Genomic DNA, 20,065 nt, shown 5'->3' on the forward strand with positions numbered 1-20,065 from the left:
TATATACCACTATATACAGGTCCAGGATCAGTATATATCGCTATACACAGGTCCAGTATCACTACATACCGCTATATACAGGTCCAGGATCAGTATATATCGCTATACACAGGTCCAGTATCACTATATACCGCTATATACAGGTCCAGGATCAGTATATATCGCTATACACAGGTCCAGTATCACTACATACCGCTATATACAGGTCCAGGATCAGTATATATCGCTATACACAGGTCCAGTATCACTATATACCACTATATACAGGTCCAGGATCAGTATATATCGCTATACACAGGTCCAGTATCACTATATACCACTATATACAGGTCCAGGATCAGTATATATCGCTATACACAGGTCCAGTATCACTACATACCGCTATATACAGGTCCAGGATCAGTATATATCGCTATACACAGGTCCAGTATCACTATATACCGCTATATACAGGTCCAGGATCAGTATATATCGCTATACACAGGTCCAGTATCACTACATACCGCTATATACAGGTCCAGGATCAGTATATATCGCTATACACAGGTCCAGTATCACTATATACCACTATATACAGGTCCAGGATCAGTATATATCGCTATACACAGGTCCAGTATCACTATATACCACTATATACAGGTCCAGGATCAGTATATATCGCTATACACAGGTCCAGTATCACTACATACCGCTATATACAGGTCCAGGATCAGTATATATCGCTATACACAGGTCCAGTATCACTATATACCACTATATACAGGTCCAGGATCAGTATATATCGCTATACACAGGTCCAGTATCACTACATACCGCTATATACAGGTCCAGGATCAGTATATATCGCTATACACAGGTCCAGGATCAGTATATACAGCTATATACAGGTCCAGGATCAGTATATATCGCTATACACAGGTCCAGGATCAGAATATACCGCTATATACAGGTCCAGGATCAGTATATACCGCTATACACAGGTACAGGATCAGTATATACCGTTATATACAGCTCCAGGATCAGTATATATCGCTATACACAGGTCCAGGATCAGTATATACCGCTATACACAGGTCCAGGATCAGTATATACCGTTATATACAGCTCCAGGATCAGTATATATCGCTATACACAGGTCCAGGATCAGTATATACCCCTATATACAGGTCCAGGATCAGTATATACCGCTATATACAGGTCCAGTATCATTATATACCTCTATACACAGGTCCAGAATCACTATATACCGCTATACACAGGCCAGAATCACTATATACTGCTATACACAGTTCCAGGATCAGTATATACCGCTATATACAGGTCCAGTATCATTATATACAACTATACACAGGTTCAGGATCACTATATACCGCTATACACAGGCCAGAATCACTATATACCGCTATACACAGTTCCAGGATCAGTATATACAACTATACACAGGTTCAGGATCACTATATACCTCTATACACAGGTTCAGGATCACTATATACCGCTATACACAGGTAAAGGATCACTATATACCGCTATATACAGGTTTCCGGGTCACGAGTCTACGTAGCCCCCGTTTCCGGTACCTGTGAGGCCGCAGTGCATGCCCCCGATGCCGCTGTACAGCTCCAGCACCCGCAGCGGGGTCATCCCTGGTCCCGGCTGTCTGCGGCCTGCACGGGGCCTCCTCCAGCTCCACAGCCCGGACACTTCCGTGTGAGGATGCCGGAGCCTGTACCGCTCCCCGGGCTCAGCTCTGCCGGAGGCGGATGTGCGCGATCGTGACCGAGTCTCTACTGTACTCTGTATATACCTGTGTGTGCAGCATGTATGCCCCCTGCTCCAGGAGCCCTCCTCTCCCTCCGCTGCCCCCAGCTGCAGGTGCCCACTGCCCTCCTCTCCCTCCACTGCTCCAGGTGCCCTCCTCTCCCTCCGCTGCCCCCAGCTCTAGGTGCCCTCCTTACTGTACTCTGTATATACCTGTGTGTGCAGCATGTATGCCCCTTGCTCCAGGTGCCCTCTTCTCCCTCCGTTGCCCCAGGCTCCAGGTGCCCTCTTCTCCCTCAGTTGCCCCCTGCTCCAGGTGCCCTCCTCTCCCTCTGGTGCCCTCCTCTCCCTCTGGTGCCCTCCTCTCCCTCCGGTGCCCCATTCTCCAGGTGCCCTCCTCTCCCTCCGTTGCCCCATGCTCCAGGTGCCTTCCTCTCCCTCCGTGGCCCCAGGCTCCAGGTGCCCTCCTCTCCCTCCGTTGCCCCATGCTCCAGGTGCCCTCCTCTCCCTCTGGTGCCCTCCTCTCCCTCCGGTGCCCCATTCTCCAGGTGCCATCCTCTCCCTCCGTTGCCCCATGCTCCAGGTGCCCTCCTCTCCCTCTGTTGCCCCATGCTCCAGGTGCCCTACTCTCCTTCTGGTGCCCTCCTCTCCCTCCGGTGCCCCATTCTCCAGGTGCCCTCTCCCTCCGTTGCCCCATGCTCCAGGTGCCCTCCTCTCCCTCTGGTGCCCCCTGTTCCAGGTGCTTTCATCTCCCTCCGGCGCACCATGCTCCAGGTGCCCTCCTCTCCCTCCAGTGCCTCCTCCAGGTGCCCTCCTCCATCACCAGTGCACCCTGTTCCAGGTGCCCTCTTCCCCCTCCAGTGACCCCTGTTCCAGGTGTCCCCCTCTCACTCGGTTGATCCCTGTTCCATATGCCCTCCCCTCCTCTCACTTCGGTGCCCCCTATTCCCGGTGCCCTTCTCCCCACTCTGGTGCCCCTTGTCCCAGGAACCATCTTCTCCCATCAATGCCCCCTGTTCCAGGTGCCCTCCTCTACTTCCGGTGCCCCCTTCTACAGGTGCCCTCCTCTCACTCCGGTGCCCACTATTCCCAGTGTCCCTCTCCCCACTCTGGTGCCCCTTGTTCCAGGTGCTCTTCTTCCCTTCCAATGCCCCCTGCTGCAGGTGCCCTCCTCTCCCTCCGGTACCCCCTGTTCCAGGTGCCCCATTCTCCAGGTGCCCTCCTCTCCCTCCGGTACCCCCTGTTCCAGGTGCCCTCCTCTTCTTCTGGTGCCCCCTTCTCCAGGTGCCCTCCTCTCCCACTGGGAATCTTCGTAATAAAAAAACGGAGAAGTTCCTTTTTACCTCAGACCAACATATGAAAATTAAATAGAAAATGTCTACAGGTCAAGGTTTTCATCAACACTGGAAATAATGTGAAAAATTGGAAAGAATGTGCGAACTTCAGGGATTTCGCGCTAGTTTTCTGAGGGCATTCCCAATGTTTTACGCTTGTCGCTGCACTGGTGATGTATTATGTGCTCTCGCGCCCCTTTACATTGGCCCCGTGTGGATGTACGTCCACGGTCTTGAGTGGAGCAGGTTCAGAATCTTTGGCAGGATTACTAAGCCCCAAGGACATTTACACGAAAACTGCTCCATGAGCAAACTGACCTGCACCTCTGGGCTTGGATGTCTATGTCTGCTTTGCACCCCAAACTGTTCAGGAGCATCTAATTTTGCGTGGGGTTTCATGTTAGCATTGCCCTTTACCCTAACGGGACATTCCTAAATTAGCCAGGATTGGTTCTGTCGGCCCCATGGACATTGAGTAGGAGTCAAAGCATAAATACTTCACCATCACTTCTTTGGGATCCTGTGACCCCCTTTCCCAGTGATCGATGGGGTGCGACTAAATGTTTATGACCTATCCTGCTTTTTTTATTTTGTAGACCAGGTCGTTAAACCTTATCACAACATAATAAGGAAATTTGCCTGGAGTTTTGGTGTCCTATATCCCCCTCCAAGAAGTTCACTTCCTTTTCCGCTGCTGCGCCCTCATGTTGACCACATAAGAAGCCCGAGCCGGCCATTGCTACCCAAGAGTATGTATAGGTAAAGGTTACGGACGAAGACTATATAGATGTGGTCATTTCCAGGCCTTGTCTTTGACAGTAGGATTAGGAGCAGAAGGCACCAGGGGTAGAGTTGGTGCAAATTGTTGCACCGTGATGCACATGTGATGTCAAAAGAAGAGCCGCAGGTACAAGGAGGTAAGCGGCAATTCTCAAGGATCCCATCCCTAGAGCCACAGATTACTGACCTGGAGCGGATCCTGCGAATCGATCCTCACCAACTCTAAGCAGAAGGGTCTTCTAGGACCTCAAACCGTGAAAATGGAAAAACAGGCGGTAATGGGGACTACATGGGTAGTGCACGGACCCACTTTGTGCTGGGTTATAGCTACGGTCAGGCCGGCTGTAATATAAACACTGTATTGTGCCTACATTACTGCCATCCAAATGAGGCCATATTTAGGAAGCACAACCAAAAATATTAGTGCACCTTGATGGTGTGTGTCTGTGTTAGACCTGCTATTTTGCTATAGAAAAAAGTTTGCATGAGATCCCAATCACATGTGACTCACAATGAAGTGACTGATCAAAGTCGCGAGCAACCTGCAACCAACAATTCAACAGGGTCGAATATTTTGCAGTGATCTTGTGTTAGTAAGTGGCAGTGCAACCCTATTGGTCAGTGAAAAATTATCATTGACGGGCTTGTCCAGGACCACAATACTGATGATCTGCCTTTATGATAGGTCATCAATGCCAGATAAGTGGGGGTCCAATATATGACCCCCGTCCCCATGATTAGTAGCTAGCAAGTTCTGCAGAAGCTGAAAGTAAATAATATATGGAGTCAAAACAGTCCTCAGGGTGGGACTACTGTGAGACCCTCCCCTGCTCTGATATTGATGACGTAGCCTACAGATAAGTCATTTTTGAAGTCTGGGACATCTATATCTATATCCCTAGACTCATTGGAGGAGTTTTTCCTACATGTATAATAAAACCAAGTCCTTAGTATATAGGAAAATACATACATGCACATGTATACAGATTACATAAAACAGTCCACCTCTCCCTCCAGTGTCCCCTGCCCCATGTGCCCTCCTCTCCCTTCAGTGCCCCCTGTTCCAGGTGCCCTCTCTGGTGCCTCTGTTCCAGGTGCCCTCCTCTCCCTTCAGTGTCCCCTGTTCCAGGTGCCCTCTCCGGTGCCTCTCCTCCAGGTCCTCTCCTCTCCCTCCAGTGCCCCTTGCTCAAGGTTCCCTCCTCTCCCTCCAGTGCCCACCTTCTCCATGCGCTCTCCCTCCTGTGCTCTCTGCTCCAGGTGCTCTCTCCCTCCAGTGCTCTCTGCTCCAGGTATCCTCTCCCTCCAGTGCCCCCTGCTCCAGGTGCCCTCCTTTCCCTCCTGTGCCCCCTGCTCCATGTGCTCTCTCCCTCCAGTGCTCTCTGCTCCAGGTATCCTCTCCCTCCAGTGCCCCCTGCTCCAGGTGCCCTCCTCTCCCTCCAGTGCCCTCTGTTCCAGGTGCCCTCCTTTCCCTCCAGTGCCCACTTCTCCATGTGCCCACCTCTCTCTCCAGTGCCCTCTGTTCCAGGTAACCTCCTTTCCCTCCTGTGCCCCCCCTCTCGATGTGCTCTCCCTCCAGTGCTCTCTGCTCCAGGTGCCCTCTCCCTCCAGTGCCCTCTGCTCCAGGTTCTCCCTCCAGTGCCCCCTGCTCCAGGTTCCCTCCTCTTCAGTGCCCCCATTCTCCATGTGCTCTCCTCTCCCTCCAGTGCCCCCCTACTCTATGTGCTCTCCCTCCAGTGCTCTCTGCTCCAGGTGCCCTCTCTAGTGCCCCTTGCTCCAGGTGCCCTCCTCTCCCTCCATGCCCCCTGTTCCATGTGCTCTTCTCTCCCTCCAGTGCCCCCTGTTTCAGGTGCCCTCCTCTCCCTCCAGTGCCACCTGCTCCATGTTCCCTCCTTTCTCTCCAGACTTTGAGCAAACCTTGCAGAAAATAACCAAAACAACACTTTTATGGTTAAAAATTGGAGCCTAAACTATTTGTCTCCTGACGATGACCCCTGTCCATATGACCTACTACTTGCACATATGCAGGTCAGCTGCCGTGTAATGTCTCCCCCCTATCCCTTTGTTTGCATGAGTGTTTTTCTTCTTTTAGTCTGCAGCCATTAGTGTTGGGTATTGCACATTGGATGTGAGTTTTATCTTCTCCGCACATGTGTATCTTCGTTGGGTGTTGATCATTTTTGGCATTGCAGCTCTCTCTTCACTGCACACCTCGTCTGGAAGAATATCAAGAAAACCAATATATTCTCAGCATATCTGTTTTTTACTATTACGTGGGCTGAAATTTGCATACGTTTATTAAGGCAGAGGATAAGTGGCAGATATAGAATGTATGGAGAAAAGTATGTGCCCCCTCCATATAACACCTACAGGAGCTTCTCCGACCTCCCATTCTACATCCATAGACATTACTATGGTTCTAAAAATACCAAGTGGTAAAAAAATGACATGTCTGTTCTTCTGGCCTTTTTCCCACGTGAAAGACACTCTACAATACAACTCAATGAAAGAGCTCAAAAGATGCCCTGTCATTTTTTTTAGCGTTATGTCATCATTTTTGGTGAATAAGTCGTCAGGTTCTCCTGAGTTTAAAATACGTCATGTCATGTGTATGTAGCCAATAACTGAACATACTACTGCAATTTCTAAATCCTGAGGTGGTTGTAAAAGGTAACAAAAGGAGCAACATGTGCACAGCAATGTTGTTTTTACGTTGATGTGCATTATTTTCATTTTTTAAAGTGTTTTTTGCAGCACTTTTTCAGTCATATTCCAGGTGAAATCCGCCTGAAAAGACATCATGTGCATAAACCTCAAATCCTGGAGTTTATGCTCTGTTTCAACTCCAAAAAACAGCAAAAGACTGTGTGAACACACTCAAAAGGTGTTGAATCAATTAATGTGGCCTTTATAGATTAAGGCATTGGGGGTGATTCATCAAGGTGCTTATGCCAGAAATTTCACATAAACACCTTTAATAAGTCACAATATTTTTGCGCAACTCGGCAGTTGTGCAAAAATATTGTCACTTTTGGTGTTTACACGCCAGTCCCAGCCAACTACACCAATGGTCACAGCTGCACATCAAATTCTTCATCATTGTTCTCAAGGCGGAGCTGGCGTACAACTAACTACTTATATTTTACTCCACTCTGGGGGTGGGGGGGAATTGGCTGGTGTAAAATTTAATAGTATCTTACTCCACTCCAGGAGGCTAGTATACAATTTCCTTGTATCTTACTCCACTCCAGGAGGCTGGCATATAACTTCCTTGTATTTTACTCAGCTCCAGAAGGCTGGCGTACAACTTCCTTGTATCTTACTCTACTCCAGGAGGCTGGTGTGCAACTTCCTTGTATCTTACTCCACTCCAAGGAGGCTGGCGTACAACTTCCATGTATCTTTCTCCACTCCAGGAGGCTGGCGTTCAACTTCCTTGTATCTTACTCCACTCCAGGAGGCTGGCGTACAACTTCCTTGTATCTTACTCCACTCCAGGAGACTGGCGTTCAACTTCCTTGTATCTTACTCCACTCCAGGAGACTGGCGTTCAACTTCCTTGTATCTTACTCCTCTCCAGGAGACTGGCGTTCAACTTCCTTGTATTTTACTCCGCTCCAGGAGGCTGATGTGCAACTTCCTTGTATCTTACTCCGCTCCAGGAGGCTGGTGTACAACGTCCTTGTATTTTACTCCACTCCAGGAGGCTGGTGTACAACGTCCTTGTATTTTACTCCACTCCAGGAGGCTGGTGTGCAACTTCCTTGTGTCTTACTCCACTCCAGGAGGCTGGCGTACAACTTCCATGTACCTTACTCCACTCCAGGAGGCTGGCGTACAACTTCCATGTATCTTTCTCCACTCCAGGAGGCTGGCGTACAACTTCCTTGTATCTTACTCCACTCCAAGGAGGCTGGCGTACAACTTCCTTGAATTTTACTCCACTCCAGGAGGCTGGCGTATAACTTCCTTGTATCTTACTCCACTCCAGGAGGCTGGCGTACAACTTCCTTGTATTTTACTCCACTCCAGGAGGCTGGCGTACAACTTCCTTGTATCTTACTCCACTCCAAGGAGGCTGGCGTACAACTTTCTTGAATTTTACTCCACTCCAGGAGGCTGGCGTATAACTTCCTTGTATCTTACTCCACTCCAGGAGGCTGGCGTACAACTTCCTTGTATTTTACTCCACTCCAGGAGGCTGGCGTACAACTTCCTTGTATCTTACTCCACTCCAGGAGGCTGGTGTACAACTTCCTTGTATCTTACTCCACTCCAGGAGGCTGGCATACAACTTCCTTGTATCTTACTCCACTCCAGGAGGCTGGCGTATAACTTCCTTGTATCTTACTCCACTCCAGGAGGCTGGCGTACAACTTCCTTGTATTTTACTCCACTCCAGGAGGCTGGCGTACAACTTCCTTGTATCTTACTCCACTCCAGGAGGCTGGTGTACAACTTCCTTGTATCTTACTCCACTCCAGGAGGCTGGCATACAACTTCCTTGTATCTTACTCCACTCCAGGAGGCTGGCGTATAACTTCCTTGTATCTTACTCCACTCCAGGAGGCTGGCGTACAACTTCCTTGTATTTTACTCCACTCCAGGAGGCTGGCGTACAACTTCCTTGTCTCTTACTCCACTCCAGGAGGCTGGTGTACAACTTCCTTGTATCTTACTCCACTCCAGGAGGCTGGCGTACAACTTCCTTGTATCTTACTCCACTCCAGGAGGCTGGCATACAACTTCCTTGTATCTTACTCCACTCCAGGAGGCTGGCGTACAACTTTCTTGTATTTTACTCCACTCCAGAAGGCTGGCATATAATTTCCTTGTATCTTACTCCACTCCAAGGAGGCTGGCGTACAACTTCCTTGTATTTTACTCCACTCCAGGAGGCTGGCGTACAATTTCCTTGTATCTTACCCCACTCCAGGAGGCTGGCGTACAGCTTCCTTGTATTTTACTCCACTCCAGGAGGCTGGCGTACAACTTTCTTGAATTTTACTCCACTCCAGAAGGCTGGCGTATAACTTCCTTGTATCTTACTCCACTCCAGGAGGCTGGCGTACAACTTCCTTGTATTTTACTCCACTCCAGGAGGCTGGCGTACAACTTCCTTGTATCTTAGTCTACGTTCACATTAGCGTCGCGTCTCTGTTGCATCGGCGACGCAGCGGCGACGCGCCCCTATGTTTAACATAGGGGACGCGTGCGTCTTTTTGCATGCGTTTTCCGACACGTGCGTCGTTTTAGACGCTAGCGTCGGACGCAAGAAAACGCTACAAGTTGCATTTTTCTTGCGTCCGATTTCGTCAAAAAACGACGCACGCGTCGCAAAACGCGCGCGTTTTTGCACGCGTTTGCGCACGTTTTTCCGTGCGTCGCCGCTGCGTCACCGACACAACAGCGACGCGACGCTAATGTGAACGTAGCCTTACTCCACTCCAGGAGGCTGGTGTACAACTTCCTTGTATCTTACTCCACTCCAGGAGGCTGGCGTACAACTTCCTTGTATCTTACTCCACTCCAGGAGGCTGATGTGCAACTTCCTTGTATCTTACTCCGCTCCAGGAGGCTGGTGTACAACGTCCTTGTATTTTACTCCACTCCAGGAGGCTGGTGTACAACGTCCTTGTATTTTACTCCACTCCAGGAGGCTGGTGTGCAACTTCCTTGTGTCTTACTCCACTCCAGGAGGCTGGCGTACAACTTCCATGTATCTTACTCCACTCCAGGAGGCTGGCGTACAACTTCCATGTATCTTTCTCCACTCCAGGAGGCTGGCGTACAACTTCCTTGTATCTTACTCCACTCCAAGGAGGCTGGCGTACAACTTCCTTGTATCTTACTCCACTCCAGGAGACTGGCGTTCAACTTCCTTGTATCTTACTCCACTCCAGGAGGCTGGCGTACAACTTCCTTGTATCTTACTCCTCTCCAGGAGGCTGGTGTGCAACTTCCATGTATCTTACTCCACTCCAGGAGGCTGGCGTACAACTTCCTTGTATCGTACTCCACTCCAGGAGGCTGGCATACAACTTCCTTGTATCTTACTCCAGGAGGCTGGTGTACAATTTCCTTGGATCCTACTCCACTCCAGAAGGCTGGTGTGCAACTTCCTTGTATCTTACTCCACTCCAAGCAGGCTGGTGTGCAACTTCCTTGAATCTTACTTCTCTCCAGGAGGCGGGCGTACAACTTCCTTGTATCTTACTCCACTCCAGAAGGCTGGTATGCAACTTCCTTGTATCTTACTCCACTCCAGGAGGCTGGTGTACAACTTCCTTGTATCTTACTCCACTCCAGAAGGCTGGCGTACAACTTCCTTGTATCTTACTCTGTTCCAGGAGGCTGGTGTATAATTTCCTTGTATCTTACTCCACTCCAGAAGGCTGGCGTGCAACTTCCTTGTATCTTACTCCACTCCATAAGGCTGGCGTACAACTTCCTTGTATCTTACTCTGTTCCAGGAGGCTGGTGTACAACTTCCTTGTATCTTACTCCACTCCAGGAGGCTGGTGTGCAACTTCCTTGCATCTTACTCCACTCCAGGAGGCTGGTGTGCAACTTCCTTGTATCTTACTCCACTCCAGGAGGCTGGTGTGCAACTTCCTTGTATCTTACTCAACTCCAGGAGGCTGGTATACAATTTCCTTGTATCTTACCCCACTCCAGGAGGCCTGCGTACAACTTCCTTGTATCTTACCCCACTCCAGGAGGCTGGTGTGCAACTTCCTTGTATCTTACTCCACTCCAGGAGGCTGGCATACAACTTCCTTGTATCTTACCCCAGTCGGGGGTATGGGCGTACAACTTCCTTGTATCTTACTCCACTCCAGGAGGCTGGCGTACAACTTCCTTGTATCTTACTCCACTCCAGGAGGCTGGCGTACAACTTCCTTGTATCTTACCCCACTCCAGGGGCTGGTGTACAACTTCCTTGTATCTTGCTCCACTCCAGGAGGCTGGCATACAACTTCCTTGTATCTTACCCCACTCGGGGGGCTGGTGTACAACTTCCTTGTATCTTACTCCACTCCGGGGGCTGGTGTACAACTTCCTTGTATCTTGCTCCATTCCAGGAGGCTGACGTACACTTCCTTGTATCTTACTCCACTCGGGGGGCTGGTGTACAACTTCCTTGTATCTTACTCCACTCCAGGAGGCTGGCATACAACTTCCTTGTATCTTACCCCACTCCGGGGACTGGTGTATAACTTCCTTGTATCTTGTTCCACTCCAGGAGGCTGGCGTACAACTTCCTTGTATCTTACTTCTCTCCAGGAGGCTGGGTACAACTTCCTTGTATCTTACTCCACTCCAGGAGGCTGGGATAAAACTTCCTTGTATCTTACTCCACTCCAGGAGGCTGGGTACAACTTCCTTGTATCTTACTCCACTCCAGGAGGCTGGGCACAACTTCCTTGTATCTTACTCTACTCCAGGAGGCTGGTGTATAACTTCCTTGTATCTTACTCCAGGAGGCTGGGATAAAACTTCCTTGTATCTTACTCCACTTTAGGAGGCTGGCGTACAACTTCCTTGTATCTTACCCCACTCGGGGGACTGGTGTACAACTTCCTTGTATCTTGCTCCACTCTAGGAGGCTGACGTACAACTTCCTTGTATCTTGCTCCACTCCAGGAGGCAGGGATAAAACTTCCTTGTATCTTACTCCACTCCAGGAGGCTGGCGTACAACTTCCTTGTATCTTACCCCATTCCGGGGACTGGTGTACAACTTCCTTGTATCTTGCTCCACTCCAGGAGGCTGGGTACAACTTCCTTGTATCTTACTCCACTCCAGGAGGCTGGGATAAAACTTCCTTGTATCTTACTCCACTCCAGGAGGCTGGGATAAAACTTCCTTGTATCTTACTCCACTCCAGGAGGCTGGCGTACAACTTCCTTGTATCTTACTCCACTCCAAGAGGCTGGTGTACAACTTCCTTGTATCTTACTCCACTCCGGGGGCTGGTGTACAACTTCCTTGTATTTTACTCCACTCCAGAAGGCTGGCGTACAACTTCAATGTATCTTACTCCACTCCAGAAGGCTGGCGTACAAATCCCTTGTATTTTACTCCACTCCAGAAGGCTGGCGTACAACTTCAATGTATCTTACTCCACTCCAGAAGGCTGGCGTACAAATCCCTTGTATTTTACTCCACTCCAGAAGGCTGGCGTACAACTTCAATGTATGTTACTCCACTTCGGGGGGCTGGCGTACAAATCCCTTGTATCTTCCGCCACTCTGGGGGCTGGAGTACATTTCTGACAATTTCTGGTTTTTCATGGACTCGTTGATTAGAATTGGCTAGTTTGTTTTATGACTCAAAATCGACCATGTCTGTTTTTTTCATGGACACTCGATCCACAAAATGCAGAGTAACGTGAACAGCCACATAGGCGATAATGGGCTACTGAACTATCCATTAAAAAAAAAACATGGATAAAACATGTTCATAAACAAAAACGGATATTTAATGAGTCGAAAAAGAAGCTTCTCTACAGAATATAACCCATAAAATATATGCGCTCTGGTCTGCGGACCTATTTTTATCCATATATGGTGTACATACACTGCAGTTTCAACAAATTATTTTTCTTGGAAGCTGTTTCTTTCCATGATTGCACATTATCCGGGCTTGCCAAGATATACTGTAAGATTGCAAGCGTGCAGTAATCAGAAAGTATGAAGTTATGCTCACCTCCAAAATAACTCTAGACATTGTACTGAACATGTCAGTGGCTTTAGTATCGTATATGTAGTTTATACTGTTTTATACTGCTTTTCATACAAATGTGTACATGGTAATAGAAACAAACTGGATATAAAAAGTCTATTAGCACCCGAGCATGCTTAGATAACACCTTAACCGTGCACATTCACTCATCACTAGTTGCCATCAGTCATACAGAGCAAGAGCCACTTTTTATAGTGACTCTACTTTAGCTGATTGAAATTGGTCACACGGAAAGACTACCCATGTTGTTCTAATTGTGCTCAACTCCCTGATAAATACAAGACACTTAAAAAATGCAAGATTAGTCTCCTGCTGGGCCACTAAGTAGCTGCAAATATTGAACGCATGGTATCGTGCGGATTAAAGGTACCTCCGGCTGTTCAAAGTGGGTCATCTGATGTGTGGGGAGGCAAAGGAGGCATATGTTGGGTCATTTGATGGGACACGTATAAACACAGATGTACGAGACAACAAATGGATATATTGCCCTAGCTACTGCATGTGAATCCTCAAAATGAATACAAACCATACCCTACACACTAATACAAATCACATACAAAGGTATCCTTCACTGTATATGTAAGTACACTATGCAGTAATGTACATCACTATACATAATAAAGGAGGACACTGTAGTATAATAATGGATGCCATTATACAAAATAAGGGAATACACTATGTAATAATGAATGACATTATACATAAGGGAGGAAATTATGTAATTAATTATGGATGACACCTTACATAAGAAGGGAGGACACTGGTATAATAACGGACACTGCTATACATAATAAGGGAGGTCACTAATAATGGATAACACTACATAATAAGGCAGGTTACTATGTAGTAATGGATGACACTATATATAATAAGGGAGTGGACTATGTAGTAATATATAACACTATGAATAAGGGAGGAAATTATGTAATAATGGATGACACTATACATGATAAGGAAATTAATAATGGATGACACTATACATAATATGGGAGAGAATTGTTTAATAATGGAAGATGCTATACAAAGGAGGACACTGATAACGTATGACACTTTACATAATAAGAGAGGACAGTATGTAATAACATGGCACTACATAATAAGGGAGGACACTATGAAATAACGTTTGACACTATACATAATAATGGATGTTACTATGTAATAATTGATGACACTATATATAATAAGGGAGTAAACTGTGCAATAATTGATGCTGCACTACAAAATAAGAGAACACATATAATGATGGACACTGTTATACATGTTAATGGATGATGTATGCTATATAATAATGGACAGCGCTATGCATAACAAGAGAAACACTATGTAAAAATATATGCGGCTATGTAATTTGATGCCACTTGACTTACGGTAATAAGGGAGGTTGTTTTACAAAGAAAACTATTACTCCCATCATTTCTTTGCAGGCAATACAGTACAGATACAAAATTAATATTCACATGCAATGACTTACTTATCTGATTAGAGTCGATTCCTTTATTTTCTTCTCCATCTGGTCGGTCCTTTATGCTGATTTTTCTTCCAGCCATGACTTCTTGACTTTGCAGAGTTTGATGCACGGAAGACGGCTTCTCCATGATTTTCCAGCAGATCTCCATGCTCTTAAAATAAAAGGTTACATATATATGACACCCCACGCTCACCCCTGAGTACAAACATGCTAAATATGCCCCACACCTTTAATATATAATTCACTACTGTGCACCTCCATTGAAAATATAAATGATAAAACCAACATTAAAGCAAAAAGGAAAAAGAAGCCACTAGAACATATTCGCACACCACCAATACTACATATCAAAAAGGAACAACTTTATTGGAAGCATAATTAAAAACAATTAAAATCAGTACAAATAACAGCTACCTCCACCCACATATAAAGCCTGGACAATACTGCAAATACTGCAGAAATAGCGCCAAAATGGTAGAGAATTATTATATACAATAAACATATATCGGGATACAATGCACAGCAGCGTTCTGCTCTGATTTCCGGTCTTCTGGCTTCCGGTCCGCGGCGGTGCACACGCCGGCGTCTGGGGACAATTGCTGTCGATTATAAAAGGAGTGCACTTATGGAGGTAAGCATTTCCCCTGACGAAGCGGCTTTTTTCTGCCGCGATACGCGTTGGGCTCAGCTGCCTCCCGGGCCTGTGACACTGCTTGGTTGCCATTTTAACCCTCTCTATTGCAGGTGACTATTGGGTGCCTGGGTTATACTCTGTCTTGTCTGGGATATTTTTCCCTATGGTATTGCTCTGGGCTTTGGCCTCTATACAGAGGTGACCGGGGTGGCTTCATCTTTATTATGTCTTGATCTTGAATATGTGCCCACTTCCTGGTCAAATAGGGTTATGAAGGACCATTAATGTATTATGTCTATTAGACTTTGATGTTCCTTATCTGTGGATGTACCCTTGCCCAGTAGCAGATTTTTGATTCTGTGCATTGTATCCCGATATATGTTTATTGTATATAATAATTCTCTACCATTTTGGCGCTATTTCTGCAGTATTTGCAGTATTGTCCAGGCTTTATATGTGGGTGGAGGTAGCTGTTATTTGTACTGATTTTAATTGTTTTTAATTATGCTTCCAATAAAGTTGTTCCTTTTTGATATGTAGTATTGGTGGTGTGCGAATATGTTCTAGTGGCTTCTTTTTCCTTTTTGCTTTAATACTATTTCAGCCACTTTGGTTCGCACCCCCATTTTGTTTATATTAGTATGTGGCATTAGAGTGCGCCAGCTTTTTTCTTGTTTCATGTTATAAAACCAACATTATGCACATCCCCTATTAACTACAAATCCATAAACTACTCTTCCGTGACCAATAAAAACATAAGTTATCCACTGCGCACCCCCTTTTAAAAATATAAAGTCATTACCCACTGTGCCCTCCACAGGTTGTTAGTCAATGTGGGCCCCCCACCCCCACAGTTTGTTATTCAATGTGCCCCCTCTTCACTTTCTCACCCATTGTGCTTGCACTTGCGCTTGCACTTTTTAAAAATCAAATTAATAGCGCCAAACAGATAAGGAAAAAAATGATTATTTGATGTGGTACCACTTCTGTGAGCGCCATAGGCCTATTCTGGGAGGGATCCTGCTGAATGACATGTGGCACAATGACATCATGGAACCATCTCAAAGATGGTGCCGGGCAGGCGGCCGTGGGTGGCTTTCTGAAGCATGTATTCAATTAAATCCATTTCCTTAAGACAAATTGTAATGGTCAGGTAGCGGAGCTGCAGGAATTACTTACTTACTCTTTGCCTCACTGTTCTGCTGTAAATATATTGCAAGTGATCTGACCATGCACTCTCCTTCCCGAAGCCTTGGCCCCGTGTGTAGTAGCCCAGAATGCCCTTATTGTAATTATGTGTGCAGCGGCTGCAGGATCATGGCCGCATCCTGACAATGTTCACAAATATTTTGGGATTTTTTTTTATAGCAGTAGAAAGACAAACCTAGATCTTCATCTATTTGCAAATTCTCCACACAAAAAAGAGGTCAGCTCCCCAACAGGAACTAATGAGATCCTTGTGACAGTTGTGAGGAGAACAAGGAGCTGTATTGTCACCATCACTGAGGACATGCTGGGACTGAGATAAAGCTCCGGAGATTTGCTCAGCTCTGACCATCTCCCAAAATCAAGAGATATAATATGAAGCCAACGCAACATGGTGTGGTAGATCGGCTCACTCAGCTGTGCACGAAGGTAGACATGGGAACACTGGCTCTTTAAGATCTTCACTGGTTTATTATAATTGCGGCATAAACGGTGGAGAAGTAAAAATAAACATGGCCCTTTCGGCTAACACATGAAAAACAAAGTGGAAACACAAAGCACAGTCCTTGTGATAGAGGGGATCTGCCCGCTCAGGTTTAACAAAAACACATGGTTCAGGTTAGAACAAACACGTCTCTGGAGTTAGCCTCTCCAGACACACTGAACACTGACTGCCTCAGGAGGCCTTCTATTTAAACCCCAGACTACACCCTTGGGCGGAGATAAGGTGGGCAACCTCCCACCTGCTCTATGATTGTCCACAAAAACCCAGCCCTTAAAATGCCCGATTAACCCCGCTCAACACATAGTGTGCTGGAGCAAACTCTTAGGTTTCAAATCACTGAAGCTCATAGCCTCAGTGAGACGTATCTCCCCTCCAGCACTTTGTCACAATGGCTACAACACAGAAAGGATCGTTGCAATATATTCCCCGGTCACCCACTAGCCGAGTCTATTGCAAATCAAGATAAAAGCTCATTATGGATTTGTCTTCAGAAACTGGAGCTGGGCTTACGTTCCACTGGATGCCTTTTATTCCGATGACCATGTAATAGAAGGACTGGCCAGGTCCTGTACAGCAAGAACCTCCCTCTATAATGTGTAAATGCCCCAAACTTGTAGAGGAGTACGACACCTTAGGATTAGTCGTAAATATCAGATTGGTAGGCGTCCAACACAACACATACATGATTACAGGTCACAAATTGTACAATATGTAGAACCTGAACAGCACAGCTCCATTCAATATGTACTGGCTGTTCTTGGGTACAGTGGCTCAGCTCCTATTGAAGTGAATGGGATTCGATATGCAGCACCAAAGTTGTCCATTTGACAGATAAGACTTTGGTTCCCGTCAGGCACCAGATCCAGAGAACAAATGCTACTTCCAAATCTATGCCTCTAGGTGCTCTTCCGACCTACACCAGCTCTAGTGTGCTGCTCTTAGGCTATGCGCACATGGTGTCTTTTAGACCTTAGCGCAGCCGCCAGGTTTTCCCAAGTGAAGGCGCCAGGAGTCATTTTCCTAAAGCGGTCTTGCCGTTGTTCTTGTGGTGGCTCTAAAGTATGAAGTATCGAGAGCGGGTGGCTTCCAAGGGGAAGGCGCCTGAAGAATGAACATGCTGAACCCTGAAGACGGAACATGCGCACAGCAGGGCCGTTTTGACATTGCTGTGCCCTATGTTCATTTTATGGGACACTTTTTGCAGGCAGAAAAAGACGCCGTGTGTCATTTCACTCTCATCTCCATGGGATTTATCACCGCTTCTTGGCGTGAATTGACTCGATTTGCTTTCACTGAGGCAATTAGTAAAGGTCAGCTATTAAATGCAGAATTCGGATTCTTTCTCCTCCGCTCCGGATTCTTACTCTTCATTAGTCATGGAAATTTCTAGCCTCAGACTTGGACCATAAAACCTTGTGGGAGGAAGGAGTAATCTCTGCAAGTATTGGATGCACATTTTAGAAGTCGTTTTTTTTTTCTTTTTGGAAACCCTCCCTAGATTTCCCGCGCTACAGTGGAGGAAGGAAATGACTGAGAAGGGCTGTCCCCACAAGAAAAGACTGCCACGCCTCAAGTCAAGTCACCCAGATGCATAAACGTCCGGCTTAACCATTGAAAGTACAAATCAGTCTCTGTAACGGTTTTACCAAGAAATCGCTACGTCTGCTGCTTTTTTCTGATGTAAAAAAAATGGCTAAAAGTACAGCAGAGCGGAGTTTGTCACAAATAAACAAGGGAACGGCAGAGCTAAGTTTGTCATTTACACAACCAATGATGTTACAAAGTATCATTTGTGTTTTGCCGATAAACTTATAGTAGAGAATCTTTTTTTATGTGATTTAGGCCTCATTCAGACATCTGCTTTTTTCGTATTTGACAAATAATGGGTCGTTTTTCCTAAATGCGCTGGATCCGATTTTCATCCATTTTTGGTCTGCATGTCCATTTTTATTATCAATGTTTCATTTGCAAAAAAAAATACAAACTTCTCCAACCCCTAAACGGTAAAAGACACACAGATGGCTTCCATGTGCTGTTTTTCTTTTTTTTTCTCAGACTCCATTGATTTAAATGGGTAAATTTAATTCTTGACTCAGATCGAAAACAAACATGTCTGGTTTTTTTTTATTGTTTTTTTTTTTGTTTGTTTTTTAGTCTTTTCTTTTTTTACACTGTCTGCAAAAAAAAAGCCAGGGAGATACGGATTACGGATGCAATTCGTGATTGCCGCAATTTTTTTCTTGGACAAGGAAAAAAAATCGGACATGAGAATGGAACCATAGAATAACATTGGTCCGAGTGGGATCCGATATTTTGTGACCAAATATACACTCGACTGCACGAGACCTTATTATAGTAGAATTTTTGTAGTTATTTTTCTGGCTTTTTATTTTGTAACATGACATGCATGCATTTTTTTTTTTCAGTTCTATGGAAAAGTCAAACGGAAAACATCCAAAATAACACTGACCTAAGAGAAAAAAGTTAAAAAAAACAACGCCGACAATATAGACTACAGGCTTACTCTATATTTTTTTACTTAAAAAAAATGAGAAAAAAATAATAAAATGTTGCGAGACATCTTAGCTGTTCTTTTTCATTATTAGGACTCATTCAGATGTCCAATTTTGACATACGAGATTTATCCGTGATTTTCACGGCTATTACTCTATCATGGGGATATCAATCCCATGTCCGTGATCTCGGTCCTATGTCCGATTTTGATCCGAGGTTTGGATCAAAATCCGCAATACAAGTCAATGGGCCTGGGAAAAAAAACCAGACTGCACTTGGATGACATCCGAGTGCGATCCGATTTTGAAAGAAGGAAGAAATTTTTTTAAAGAAAGAAAATCGGATGACACTCGACCACACTCTGATCAAACTCCGATCAGAATCGTCGGTCTGGTTTTTTTTCGCACGTGGAAAAGTCAGAGGACTATGTGAGTCCTTATTTATTGATTTCAGTGAACTAATCCGGGAACAATTAGACCTCCACCCACCAATGACACTTTTATGGCACATCCATGTCTATAACAGAATTAACACAGAAATAAAATCTTGTTGCTCGAAAATCTTCGGTTCCCAAAGAGTTAAATGAGATTGAGCTCTGCTACATCTGGATGGATGTGGCTAATGAAATTCTCATGTGTAGGGAGGATGCCCTGTGGATGGAGGCAGACAGGGGCTGGACTGCTGAATCCCCCCAGCTCCCACCCATCCCCAGACTGGGCTAGGTCTGCCTGGGATCCTTTGTCTGCAGAGCAGCATTTGCCTGTGTTCCTAAATTTCACATCCTGCAAAAAAAATAAATCCATCCCTCACTGGTTACTGAAATCTACATATTGGGATGACTGATAAAACCCATTAATGGGGCAGGAACCCCAGTGCTGGGGGGAGGGGAGTGGACTCATCTCAAAAGAGGAAACTTTTTGTCATGTTATACTGGGTTGCTATGGTGAAGAACACACTTGGGACTGGATATGACATCACCATTTTACAATGGGGTGAGGCAAGCTTAGTCAAGTAGCCTTCCTAACAGCTGCAGTGGCACTACAAATACCAGCATGCCCAGCAAATTGAACCACAGATAAACAATCCATTCTAGAAACAGTTACTTGTATTGCTTAATGCTG

The 20,065-nt window shown here is 45.9% G+C and overlaps 1 protein-coding gene across 11 annotated transcripts in view; it reads right to left on the reverse strand.

Moving 5' to 3' along the window:
• The window catches only part of TRDMT1 (tRNA aspartic acid methyltransferase 1), a 51,361-nt gene extending 37,141 nt beyond the window's left edge, over positions 1-14,220 (reverse strand). For 2 of the 11 annotated variants that reach the window (XM_069729506.1, XM_069729503.1), the window contains exon 1: positions 1,805-1,872. Coding sequence is in view for 6 of the 11 variants with exons in the window: in XM_069729502.1 (XP_069585603.1) it covers positions 14,089-14,212 (124 nt within the window). In the remaining 5 variants the exon portion in view is untranslated. Of the gene's footprint in view, positions 1-1,462; positions 1,497-1,524; positions 1,544-1,577; positions 1,709-1,804; positions 1,873-1,971; positions 1,991-14,088 lie in introns of those variants that run through there. The other 9 variants (XM_069729501.1, XM_069729497.1, XM_069729502.1 and 6 more) reach the window with 8 other exon arrangements.
• Between the last annotated feature and the right edge of the window lie 5,845 nt (positions 14,221-20,065).

Source organism: Ranitomeya imitator, chromosome 6, assembly GCF_032444005.1.
Source record: "Ranitomeya imitator isolate aRanImi1 chromosome 6, aRanImi1.pri, whole genome shotgun sequence".
Taxonomy (NCBI): domain Eukaryota; kingdom Metazoa; phylum Chordata; class Amphibia; order Anura; family Dendrobatidae; genus Ranitomeya; species Ranitomeya imitator.